Here is a 12,991-nt window from a genome sequence, read left to right on the forward strand (position 1 = left end):
TTCATTTTTTTTGAGTTTTGAATCAATCCAATGACTAAAAAAACAGAACTTACATCTTACTGATAACCCAAAGATAAAAGAAAGAGAAAAGAAAAAAAAGGAAAGAATGAGAAAAAAAAAATCTAGACCCTGCATTTGCTTGACCTTTTGAACAACTCCTGTAACGTGTAATCCTGAACAGATCGTCAACTTTTCTGTTCCCCAAAAATTCAAGTATATGTTTTTTTATAAAAAAAATATGCAAGTATGCATACGCATAGTCCTTGATCTTTGACACCTTGAATCGGCACAAAGCCATCACGCCAAGTTGATCCGGTCATGCATCCGTAAATTCCGATCGACGATGCGCTTGTTTCCCAGAATTTCACGGATTTGTCAGTAGTTTGTAGTTCAAGCAATTGGAAAAGCACATCGAATATTCACACAAGAGGCAATGGTCTCCAAAAACAAGATATAAGACCTTAGAATCTCCAGAACTAACAAGATGACTTATGTTAATAGCGTAATTAGTCTTGCTGTAGTATTTTATTACGGTAATCTTTTATTAAAACTTAGTTTTTTAGTTTTTTTTAAGGTTCGTGTTATTTAGTTACAAAATATATAAAACTAGAATAAGAGATACAAATTATGTTAGTAGAAGAGAAAATTATTTATGATTTAAATTTGTACTCGAATCGTATATATTTTGATCAATTGCTAAAACCGTGTGTTATGTGTAGTTAGCCTAACCAAAATTAATATATGTTTGTCTTGCCTACGTGTTGTGTTTTTGCTTGTTTGATGCAACGACTTTTAGCTACACGACGTTTTTTAATCTATTATCTTAGTAACAATTATAAATTGTTTTCATATTTTATTATGGATTTTAGCTATTGATTAATTGTATCTTATTGAATCTTTATTTAGATATTTAATTTTTATAATAATTTTTTCTAAGACTATATTTGATATGCATCCTTCTTTTTTCTATTCTAGCCCTCAATTTTAATTATTATTTATTTTATTTCATTTGGATTCTTTATTTAGATATTTTTCTTCTCAAACTATATGAAAATCAAACTACTAATTTTTATAATTTTAATTTTAAATTTAGCTATTTAGTAATCGTATTTGATATGAACTCTTTGATTTTCAAATCTAGCTATTTATTAATCATATTTGATATGGATTTTTTTTATTAAATTTGGATCGTTATGATGTTTATAACAATAAGTGGTCTAGATTTTTTTCAAATTAACATAGTAATTTCGTAAATTTGAGAGCAAACACAGATCGTCACCAGTTCCGTAGCAACATCAGTAGCTTCAGCGACCAGATGGGATTGATTTAATAATTGACATTAGTAAAGAAAATATTGGATGCTTGGTTTAAAAAAAAATATTGGATACAAATACACAATGGAATTTTCGCTCGAAAAAAAATACACAATGAAATCACGTCAGGAAGCACGCGCGTACAGGAGACCACCGCATCAACACAACGCTCGCATCGAATGTTCGTTCACGTCGACACAGACGACTAGAAGCTTAGAACACGAGCATGGCCGCGATCACCGCGGTCGCAGCGATCACGGCCAGCGCGAGGCGCGCCTGGACCTTGGCCGCGGGGCTGGACGCCGGTGGCGGAGGCGTCGTCGACGGAGACCCTGGAGCAAGCGCAGGTGCGACCCCGGTACCTTCGTCAGCCGCAAGGACGCTGATCTTGAGCTTCATGCCCTTCTGGCAGTGCTCGCCGACGCCGCAGACGAACCACCGACGGCCCGCCGTGTCGAGCGTGACGCGGTCCTCGCCGGTGGCCAGCTTGGTGGCGTCACCCGGCTTGTTGCACGCCGCGAAGTCCACGCCGCCGACCTCCACCACCGTGTGGCTAGGGCTCGTGTACTTGAACACTGCAACGTGTGACAACGAACAATCCGGCATTGATATCTGTAGTGCCGGAGAAAGAGTTCGACGCGCGTTGTGATCGTGAAGCACGACGAGAGTGCGTGTTGCTTACCTAGCGTGTCGCCGACCTCGAACCGCTTGGTCTCGGCCCAAGCGGAGTAGTTGAACCCGAGGGACCAGCCGCTTTCGTCGCCCACCCAATGCTCCGTGCCGACGGCGAGCGACGGGAGGAAGGCGATGGCGAGGACGGCCGCGACGACGACGAGCATCTGCTTGGAAGCCATTGGGTGTTTCAATTCAGAGCTATAGCTAGCGCACTCCTCTACTTCTCTTCACCGAATGCCTCAACCTTCAATCTAAGAAGAATGCAGGCGCCTAACTAGCTTGCGCCCGTGCTTCTTCTTGGTTCTGGCCTGCCAAGCAAAGATGCACCTGCACGTATATATAGATGGAGAGCTAGATCTAGTAGTACGAATTGGTCACTAGTCACTTGGTCAGGCTTGTCTCTAAGAGAGCAGAGTAAAGTTTGTTGCGTGTTGCAGCAGGACCCAGGAGCAGGCCAACGACGGCTTGGAGTCCCGGTGTGGCGCCAAATGTAACGACGCCTTTTATCATCGCCGTATAGTTGTAGTATTTTCCCAGCTTCATGTGTGACAGTGAGACCTGGTCTTGATTTGACACTACCCTGTTCGTTGCCTGGTCAAACAACTTCGTCGCCCTCGTTGCCGTTGGATTTGCCAGACAGATTCGTCCGAGAAAATATATATATTCCCTTCAGTAAAAAATAATTTACAAAACATGACACGGTTAGTAATGTGCACTTTTGATTCCTCTTTTCTATTAAAATATATTTGTAAAATCTAATAAAGTTACGGGATTGTGAAAATATTTTTTAAAATAAATCTGTACATATAATTTCTACGTTTTCAAACCAAATATTTCAAAAGTTATTGACAGTAAAAAATTTACAAATTTATTTAGATCTTATCTAAAACAATAAATATTTATGACCGGAGTGAATACAAGATTTCATGAGAATTCGAGGAATCCAATAGTTGTTAGAGACAAAGTGCAGGTCACCGATGGTCGATGCTTAAGGGCATCTCCAATAGTTAGAGACAGTATTAACTTTTAGATAAGAGAACACAATTTTCAAACTTTATGTGAGTTCCACCATTCACAATTCTCCATACCTCACAGAGGAGAGAGGTGCTAAGGTGGAGCCTGCCCATATTACAAGTACTAGACTATGTCAATGATCATTTTACCGACCTCAATCTCGCTTCGGCGGTCTCTGCAGGTTTTGACGGTGTTCAGCGGACCATGGCGGAGCTCGGTGATCACGCAGATTCATTTCTATATGCAGCTCGCTCCTTTCTTTGAACGGTCCAGTTCGATCCATTGAGGGGCATCTTTAGATCTTATGGATACTGAATAAAATCATTAGAACTAGCCCTTGGGCACTATCCGAGTAGTCCTTTTGTACTCGAGGACCTATTTTGATATAAAAAATTTCATGCTCGCGTAGTGATCGTTACTTCTAGGGGGGATCCTGGCTTTTCGTCTCTAGCTATGTTCGTGGTGCTTAGGATAACTCTTAGCTCTACAAGCCTTCGGGCGATCAGCGCTTGACCCGAGTTCGCACTTATGGTCTTGTGGTCAGTATACATCAGACACACATACCCTTGACACTAAGCGAGTAACAGCTTTCATTCCTTATTTGGTGCTCAGGCAAGAGCAATCAGCCAAAATGAAAAAATGACGACACAATATAAAAGGAACCCGAGGAAAAACCTAAACCGTTCTCGCCCCCGACCGTTTGCCACCCTTAGCACAAGAAAACCCAGCTGCAGACTGATTGCTACCACCAGATCCGGAAACCAACGCCATGTTCCGAGACAGGGGATTTTCGAGACCGATTCGAGCCGCCTTAGCTATCTTGGTGGACTTGAGCTTGCTGAACAGCTCATCACAAGTCGACATGTTATAACTTGGAGACTCTTTAATGCTCGAGATCTTCACTTCCCATATGCTACGGTCAAGAGCATAGAGGAGCTTGATCGTTCTCTCGTGGTCAGAATACGGTAAAACACCAGTTGATCAAAGATTACTAACAATCCCATCAAAGCGAGCAAACATCGCATCCAAAGACTCTCCGGGGCCTTACACAAACATTTGGTATTCTTGATTGTATGTGTTTGGGCGTTTGGCCTTAATCCGATTAGTGTCTTCATGAAAGACACTCAAAGTATTCCAGGTCTCCTGGGCAGTACGGAGGTGCTGGACCCTGTCAAACTCATTCCGACTCAGGCTAGTAAACAAAATATTTCTGACCTTGTTGTCGGCCTCATATTGTTCGATTTGAACCTGAGTTGTGCGAGCAGCAGAGATATCATACATGGAATCAACTACTTCCCATATTGCACTTCTTTGGCTTAGAAGATAAGCCTCCATGCGCACATTCCAGTATGAAAAATCACAGCCATCGAACAACGAAATCTTCCCACTTCTCTCCATGTCGCCTACGGATCACAAAACCGGTTAAGGTCAACAAGTAATCAAACCATCTCTGATACCAATTATAGGATCGAGAGTGGCGACTAGAGGGGAGGGGGTGGATAGACGCCTCAATAAATTTCTTGCAAAATTGATGGCCTTCTCTTATTTGAACACCCAACGCACATCTACAAGAGAATCACAATAGAACACAACACAAATACACAGTGAAAAAACTACTCCTACCCAAAAATTCCGAAAACTCCGTAGAAAGATCAAATACCAAACTAGAAGATTCAACAAAAAGTTGATCTCATGGTTGAATCGAACACTAGGTTCCACAATAAATCAATATATGACTCATCCCCACTCAAAGGTTGAATCTTGAGGAAAGATCACTCTAGAATCAAGAGATGAATACAAGGCAAAGAAGATCTCCAAGATCATGATCTAAAGGTAAGAGAATTCAAGACTCTATCACATATGTATGTGTATGTGAATTTTATATCTTTAGCATCAAGAAGAACAACCTCTTAAGGTGTTAACATTTCAGCTCAAAAAGAAAAATGAAAATCAACACCGAAGAGAAAAAACTTGCACAGAAGGCAAGGGAACCAAGAGAGGAAAACTAGAAGGAGGGGAATTCAAGCATATGAAACAAAATAAACTTCATAACTCAAAGAGGATAGTCCTATTTTACGTGGATTACAAAGATTTTTCTCTCAAAACTCTCACATATTATATAGGCTAAGCACACATCCTTCTCTCCTCTAAAACCCTATAACAATATTCTTACATGGGTGACACAAGGGGCTCAAATGGCTAGTTCATCATCTTCCCAGTCTTATCCCTCTATTTATAAGCCTAGAAAATTTGATACTAAGTTTCCTAGCTTTTTCCCAAAATACCCTCTCTCTTGTAGTACACTCGTACCTACCACCGAGATAATTTTGATCCATTTTCTTCTCTATTCATCGGACGGTCTCGGTGCCTTTATGACTTGGCTTTGCCTCGAAGCAAGCTTTATGATGATACCACGTACTCCTGCAGTCCTCACAAGGTTTTAAGACCAAATTGGAAAACCCTGACATGCTTCTCAAGTGCTCTGATGATGACGCATGTCCTCCGTCTTACGATCTTGACCGCCGGCAAGTCTCTCCTGCTTCCGATCCCTCGTGTCATCTTGTCACTTGCATCGACATCCCTTCGCTTGACTTTGTCAACACGCTGTCTTCATCCTTCGTTTCATGCTTTGCTTGACCATCATGTGTACAGCTAGGACCACCCTTGACTCCGCCTGACCCTCCTTGATCGTCGGCACCAAGTACCCGCTTAGCCCCGATCACCCACCGTCGACCGCCAAGTTCTATCTGTTACCAGCACACCTTAAAACAAGCAAACATATTTCTCCACACTCCAAAACATCTCCAGATTTGCACAAAATCAAAAACTTTAACTCAGAGAACATCCTGTAGAAAACGTAAATACCGAATGTTCTGGTGGGTTCTGCTCTGAACACCGGACCATTCAGTGAGTGTAACACTATCTGTTCCAGGAAAATTTTGCTCTCTGCAAGAAAAGGTCCAGTGAAAGCTTCCGGCGATCTCATGTCCATCACCAGATAATCTGTCGTGTGACAATCCACCGAACCACCCTTCTATAACCTCTCTACAACAAAAGGTCCAATACATTCTTCGGTGTTCACAATCTCAGCACCAGACTATCCGGCGTAATAATCAAACTTGGCGTAAAAAATCTCCTCCCTGCAGAAAATACTCCAGCGCTCTCAAAGTCTATCACCGGACCATCCGGTGTTTGTTTCCATTTCTCCTTCAGCACTGAAAATGCTCTGGTGCTCACTTTATCGTAACACCGGACTATCCGATGTGGTTAAAAAACCATATAGCGGATGTTCCGGTGAGGCATAATTTCCTGAACTCTGAAACAGTTTGCTCCAATTCAAACTTTGGTTAACCATAAATAAGATCAGATACTCACACAAGCTCATACCAACCAAAATTATTTTAAATCCAATATTATCGATGACTCATCACATGCAAGTCAAGACACATTTCAACTTGGTTTCTTAAAAGTGATGAGCACATGTTACTATTTGAGGTCCAGACCGTGAAGGATCAAGATACAGCCTAAAGGGGGTGAATATGTGTTTTTTCAAATATTATAATAGAATAGCACAACGAAACAAATATCGGATATTTTGATATAAATATCGGATGTTTCGACTTAAACCGGAAGTTCCAATGTATACGATCGAAACTTCCGATATGCCTAAAAAATGAACTTAGCTAGATCTTCGAGTAACAATAAGTTAAACTATGAAATGCTTGATGCAACAAGGTATGATGCTATTCAATTTGAGTAAAACCAGCAAGCACCAAGTCTAACTCAAGATAGTAAACAAATTGCTCGAAATTTCATAAGAGATAAGAAATAACCAAAGAGAGAGACACAACAAATTTGTTACCGAAGTTCAGATCCTTGAGGGGATCCTACGTCTCAGTTGAGGGGCTCGGTCGCACTTGAGTTGGGTCTCTTTTAACCCTTTTTCTCGCGAGGTTGCACAAAGCACTCATCGGCTCCACTTGGTGTTCCTTCCCTTTCGAAGGCAGAAATCAGCCTTCACAAACTCCTCACGGTGCACCACAAGTGAATCAGTGGCTCATGAATGATTCCTAGCTATCTAGGAGATCTCAATCTCGAAGAGTAATAAATGCACATGAGGCAAAGCTTGGAAATGAAACCTAGTGCTCAAAGATGAACTTGAAATCACTTTCACTAGATCTCTCACTCAAATCTCCTTCTCAAGATGTAGCACAAGACAAGGGAGAGGAAAGGTGAACTTTAGAGCTCTAGACAGGTGTTTTTCTTTTCAATGCAGCAGCAACTCGGAGAGGGTAAGGCAAAGGGGTATTTGTAGGGTATCCTCCAAAAACTAGCCGTTATGTACTTTTCCAGTCCACATCAGAACTTCTGACCTTAAGATCATAACTTTTGATCTATTCAAAATAACAGCTATGTCTTACTCTACCCAAACCGAAATTGGAAATATACATGCATCGAAACTTTTGACTAAATACATCGAAACTTCCGATTCAAGAGGGAACTTCCTGAGCGCTCAAAATTTTAACACACCAGACACTCCGATCAACATCGGAATTTCCGATCCAAAATATCGGAACTTCCGATTCAACAGAGAACTTCCCAAGCGCTCAAAATTTTAACACGCTAGACACTCCGACATAAATTGGAACTTCAGATATGACCTATCAGAACTTCTGATATCAACAGAACATTTTAAAAACAAGTGTTCATGTTGTGGATTGTGTCTCTCATTCTAGGGATTGACTCTCAGTACTAAGATCATGACAAAGCTTTCAATATTGTATCCCTCTTAATAGTACGACATGCATATACTCAAATTAAAGTAAAATGCTATAACTATAGGAATAATCATGCACCGTCTTCTTTCTTCATTTTAAGGATCGTTAACGTCATTTAGCTTTCATCATCGAGACTTTTACCTATTCAAATACTCATTAAACATATTAGTCCCTTAATCGTTTATCGTCAATCATCAAAACCCACATAGGGGGCCTAGATGCACTTTCAAGTCGGCCCCTATAAACCGTCCTGGTTGGATCGGCGTTGCTTAGGCATACTGCCTTTAGTCGATCGGTGGAACTAGCGGTGATGTGGACCTTTTCAGGGCAATCGCTCGCCCCTGCATTCTCAAGTTGCGACCCGGGAGCTAGCTTGACCATATCGAGGATCCTCTTGTCACAGTGTAAGGCTGTCTTTTGGTTGGTTGCCCACTATGGTAATGGCTCCCTTGGGAGCAGAGATCTTGATCTCTTGGCATGTATAGTGGGTGACGACCATGAACTAGGCCATTGCCAGCCGACCCAGGATTGCGTTGTACACGGTTCGAAGTTCGCCACATCGAACAGGATTATCTCGGTCCTAAGTTGTTCGACGAACCGAAGGTGACAAGTAGTTCGATCTGTCCCAACGGCTTGGCCGAAGATCCTGGGTGATCCCGAAGAACGGAGGAGATGGCTTAATGCACTCCTCGAGATCTATAGGGTGCTTAATGCATCCACAAAGAGGAGGTTGATGGAACTCCCTCCATCAACCAGCATGCAGCCCATTTGCACATTGTGCATCGTGGCCTCTACCAACTCAAATGTTCAGCAAATAGCACTCTAAGGACCACTTCAATTCAGAAAAGAGCATTTCTCCCTTTTCTCTTCTCCCATTTTTTGGGCCCTTTTTCTATTTGTGAATGACCCAAATGCCCTTGCTACTCATCAGACAGACAAATATATACAAACAACAGTCAAGTAGAGCCACGAGACATTTCAAATAGAAAAAAAGACATTCAGGAGTTTCATTTAAAGATTTAGTACATAACAGAACTACTATGACTAAATTTGTTATAGATAGACAGAACCATTCTAAGATTTAGTACATAACAGAACTAAGTCCATTTGTACTGTTAGATTGTCAAAGTGGTTCTGCTATGTACTAAATCTTAAAATGGAACTCCTAAATGTCTATTTCTCTATGTCAAATGTCTTGTGGCTATATTTGTATGTTGTTTGTATATATTTGTCTGTCTGATGAGCAGAAAGGGCATTTAGGTCTTTCATAAATGGAAAAGGACCCAAAAAATGAGAGAAGAGAAAAAGAAGGAGTGCTATTTTCTAAATTGAGTGATACTTAGAATGCTATTTGCCGGACATTTAAGTTTAGAGTGCTACTAGAAAAGTTGCATACTGTTGGCGTGAAATATTGACCCGTTGCTTAAATAGATATATAAGAGCTTGGATTTACACTTGCATACAACATGCTGTCAAACACTACCACAGCCAAAAGATCAAGTCTACACAAGGCTACAGAAGTGATGTGTTAGATCCAGTCTACACAAAGCTGAGCGTCGACAAGATCTCCACACTAAACATATACCAGAAAAGAACACAAAAAGATAAAATCAATTTTAGCCTATAAAGTTCTGTATAATGAGTTGGCCCCATGCGTTTTTGTATTACCAATATTCTAGCCCTCATCGACATATACCAAATTCAATCCACTAACCACTCTGTCAAAAGCAATTGGATTAATATACAAAGAGATCTTTTGTCTGCCACAGAAGTGATGTGTTAGATCCAGTCTACACAAAGCTGAGTTGCGACAAATAGCTACTTTCAGCAAAATCATGGAGACTCCTATGAAACCGGCCTCCTTCGTTGTCAATGTTGCTTGTTCCTTCATTCACCATTTTTCTACAAGCATTAGAATCTTGCAGGCAAAGCAAATACTTAAAACACACATGATTGAACATATTTTTGCATCAAAATGTTATGAACATGTGATGCACACAAACCTGTAGAAGTTTAAGCATTTGCTCTTCGATGGTACCATGCATAGCCAAAGTTTCGACATGTATTGGACGAGTAGCACCCATTGGATGTGCCCAACTAATAACTTGTTCCAACATATTGATCAGAACAGAAAAGGTAGTCCAATCATCAATCATACATAATAATGACAATGTGACAGTGATAAGAAATATCCTTATCAAAAGTGTTAATTGCCAACTGCCAATAGGAATACAAAAATACCCAATCTGAGATATATGTAAAGCAACAAGGCAGAAGTGTAAAGCATTGGCAGATAAGTTCGCATTTGATTAAGAGCCTATCGAACATCATGATTGGTAAATAATCTGAAACTACTTGATGCAGTAGCATCTGTAGTTGTTTGAAGTATCTGAACAATTAGATTACCTCCTATCCCATATTGGTACCATGAGAAAAACATGTGTCACAAAACCCAAATCAAGGCCCAGTGCAGCAGTTCCATCCATTGACTCAAGAATGGATCTCCAGATTAAGCTAGAGCAGAGGCATTGGTGATTATTCTTCAAGAGCGCCACTAATATGATACACCTGATCGACTGTGAGCACAATTATAATAAGCAGGCAAAGAGCAACTTCAAATTGGTTGATCTGAGAAACTTGATGAAGTAATCGCCAGGTCTAATGAAGGCTTACGGCTTACCTCGCTGAGTGCTGTTGTTACTGATTCATGTCCTGGCACATTGCTTGCGGTAAAACAAGCATCAGCATCACTAGACCTGACCATAACAATACCGCCAGACTCGGTCAAAATTCATTGACATGACACGGGTTATCCGAACCCATCTTGTGATTAAAGCGGACTCCATTTAAAATATTCACAACAACAGACATAAAACAGGAATATTGGATTAGAGTAGAAATTCTTAATAGGAGACAAGTTTTTTTTTGGAAAGGAAAAAAGGAATTGATGGTAATGAAAAGGAAGTAACCACCTCTGATTGAAGCCACACAACCACCGTAGAGCAGCATCTTCTGGATTCACCGGCCGGTGTTGCATGCGGCATGACCCTCTGCGCGAGCGGAGCCCTTTGTTCGCAGCACTACAACAGCCACCTCCCCACAGCATCACGACTCAAAGACTGGAGCTCCGTCGCTCGGAGCGGCATGGCTACCGCCTCTCCATGCGCCGAGTGAGGAAGAGACTAGAGATTGGGCCAAGAGCAACAAGAGGGAGACGATGACGAAGGGGAGAGGACCATGCGAGGACTGATCCGGCGGTGGCGCGTCGTGGGGGGATGGGGTGGGTAGCACGGCGGAGACAGCGTGGAGGTCGTAGGCGGGGACAGAGCCCACGGACGCCACGAGGAGGAGGCGCGAGATCGGGGAAGATTGGTGGAGGGAGGAAGAAGCGGCCAAGCAAGCAAAGAAGATACTCGAAGCCACGGAGCCTGCGAGATGCTACGGGGCGCACACACTATATCGGATGGTGCTAATTTGCTGGTGATCTAATCGGACGGCTTGGAATCAATAGCCGACGTGGATAGCCTGGGAGGCCGAGAATGGGACGAGTTTGAGACTAGTAAGGGATTTGCTAAACACTGCTCCAAAGGAGTGCTGTTTGCTCAATATCCCCAAGCAAAGGAAAGCACACAACTGAAAGAGCCGAGGAGGCAACGGCGCGTCCATAAGAGAGGAAAAAGAGAGACGGATCCACCCACCCGTCGCCCCGCCCACACGAAACCAGAGCCCCCGTCCCACCAGACCCGGGCCCGGCGCGGCGGAGAGGGGTGGGAGGGATGTGCGAGGGGCGGCGGCTGCCCGACGCGAGCCGGCCGGCGTGCGCGGCGACGGAGCTGCGGCGGAGGGAGGCGGCCGCGGACGCGCAGCTGGCTGCGGCGCGGGCGCGGCTGGCGGAGGCGCTGGCGGAACTGGAGCGGGCGCGGGCGCGCGCCGCAGAGCTGCAGCGCCGCCTCGAGCAGACCTACGGCAAGCGGCGCCGGCTCGTGGAAGAGGCGCGCGGCCGGATCCACGAGATCCGCGCGCGCCTCCACGAGGGAGGAGAGCAGGAGCAGCAGCTCCCCGCGGAGGCCGAGCCCGACCCCTCCACCGCCGGTGCCGCTGCCACTTCCTCCTCCTCTTCTCCTTAGGTGCGTTTCTTGATCCTTCTTTCTTGCTTTTCTTGACTGGATCGATTCTGCTACGCGGTTTCTTGATCCAGCGTTGTAAATCATTGATAAACGTTATCGATTGCTGGCAGTAATCGATTGTTTCCTGTCTATGATCGAACAATAGCTAACAAACTCTTTTCATTCCGATTCATCGTCTGCAGGGGCAAGTGGCAGTTGGATGACGCCTGTTGCTGCCGCTTCTTTCCCATTTTTTTTCTTTTCACATTGGGAGCTACTAGCTAGGCTAGGGTATGTAATATACGACTGAGTGATCTACGGAGCATCAGAAACTTGCTCAATGACTGAATTTGATTGGAAGTTAGTACTAGAAACATTCTAATGCTACAAGAAATTAAGCTCAGGTCCTCGTTGGCCATCTCAGTACAAACGCTATCAGTTCATGTTCCGTTGGCAGTTCTCCGTGTGAACTGTGAAGGATCCCGATTGCTGCTGGTTGGTAACTTATGTCACGAGATAATCCTATTGTTTAATTTTCCCAGAGAGAGTAATCTCTCTAAATAAGGGTCCGAGCAACCGAGTGTTTCTGGTTGCTGGGAACTCGATTTTTCAAGTGCGGCCTCTGACGCCTGCCTCCACTCGCCGGCGAGCCTGTGCCAACGCCAGGCCGGCCTGCCACCGGCAGCCTTCCCTCTAAGCCCACCGCCTCTCCGGTAAAGACACCACTCTGAACCCTGAAACCCTAAGCTCGCCGAAGACTCGCCGGAGTCAGGAAAGATGACCGAGAGTGCGAATCGCAACGCGTTCCGCTAAATAAAGTGGATACAACAGTAAGAAAGGTGAAGTACATGCATCGTCCAGCCTTCGCACGGAACGGCATTCGGTTGCTCTCGCTGAAAGGCAAGATACCTGCAGTTTCATGGAAAGAATCTGCCAAACCATGAACCGTTATCGGACCCAACGATCAGCATCAGCCGACTGGTCTGGCATGTCCAAGTGTAGTCTTCTGTTCTACTGCCGCCAACAAACAATCTTCACTAGACATTTCACCTCCTTTTTGCTCCAAACATCATGCCTCGGCCTATCGCATGCCCAACAATACGCT

The 12,991-nt window shown here is 43.6% G+C and overlaps 2 protein-coding genes across 2 annotated transcripts; one reads left to right on the top strand and one right to left on the bottom strand.

The window, feature by feature from the left end:
- Nucleotides 1-1,526: 1,526 nt before the first annotated feature.
- LOC133914015 (blue copper protein 1a-like) lies at nt 1,527-2,167 on the bottom strand. Its single transcript, XM_062357180.1, has 2 exons — nt 1,996-2,167; nt 1,527-1,888 (listed from the first exon to the last, which is right to left on the bottom strand). The coding sequence occupies exons 1-2, from the start codon at nt 2,165-2,167 to the stop codon at nt 1,527-1,529; spliced, it is 534 nt and encodes a 177-aa protein (XP_062213164.1).
- Nucleotides 2,168-11,415: 9,248 nt separating this feature from the next.
- On the top strand, nt 11,416-12,309 carry LOC133915276 (uncharacterized). The gene is made up of 2 exons (XM_062358376.1): nt 11,416-11,907; nt 12,090-12,309. Exon 1 carries the CDS (start codon nt 11,557-11,559, stop codon nt 11,905-11,907), a length of 351 nt encoding a protein of 116 aa, XP_062214360.1. The 5' UTR covers nt 11,416-11,556; the 3' UTR covers nt 12,090-12,309.
- Nucleotides 12,310-12,991: the final 682 nt, after the last annotated feature.

Source organism: Phragmites australis, chromosome 4 (assembly GCF_958298935.1).
Source record: "Phragmites australis chromosome 4, lpPhrAust1.1, whole genome shotgun sequence".
Classification (NCBI taxonomy): domain Eukaryota; kingdom Viridiplantae; phylum Streptophyta; class Magnoliopsida; order Poales; family Poaceae; genus Phragmites; species Phragmites australis.

Bases quoted from the DNA above. Each gene is read 5' to 3' on its own strand.
- LOC133914015 (XM_062357180.1), bottom strand. From the start codon at position 2,167: ATGGCTTCCAAGCAGATGCTCGTCGTCGTCGCGGCCGTCCTCGCCATC. The intron at 1,889-1,995 runs GTAAGCAACACG...CACACGTTGCAG, and splicing joins CGAGGTCGGCGACACGCTAG to TGTTCAAGTACACGAGCCCT.
- LOC133915276 (XM_062358376.1), top strand. From the start codon at position 11,557: ATGTGCGAGGGGCGGCGGCTGCCCGACGCGAGCCGGCCGGCGTGCGCG.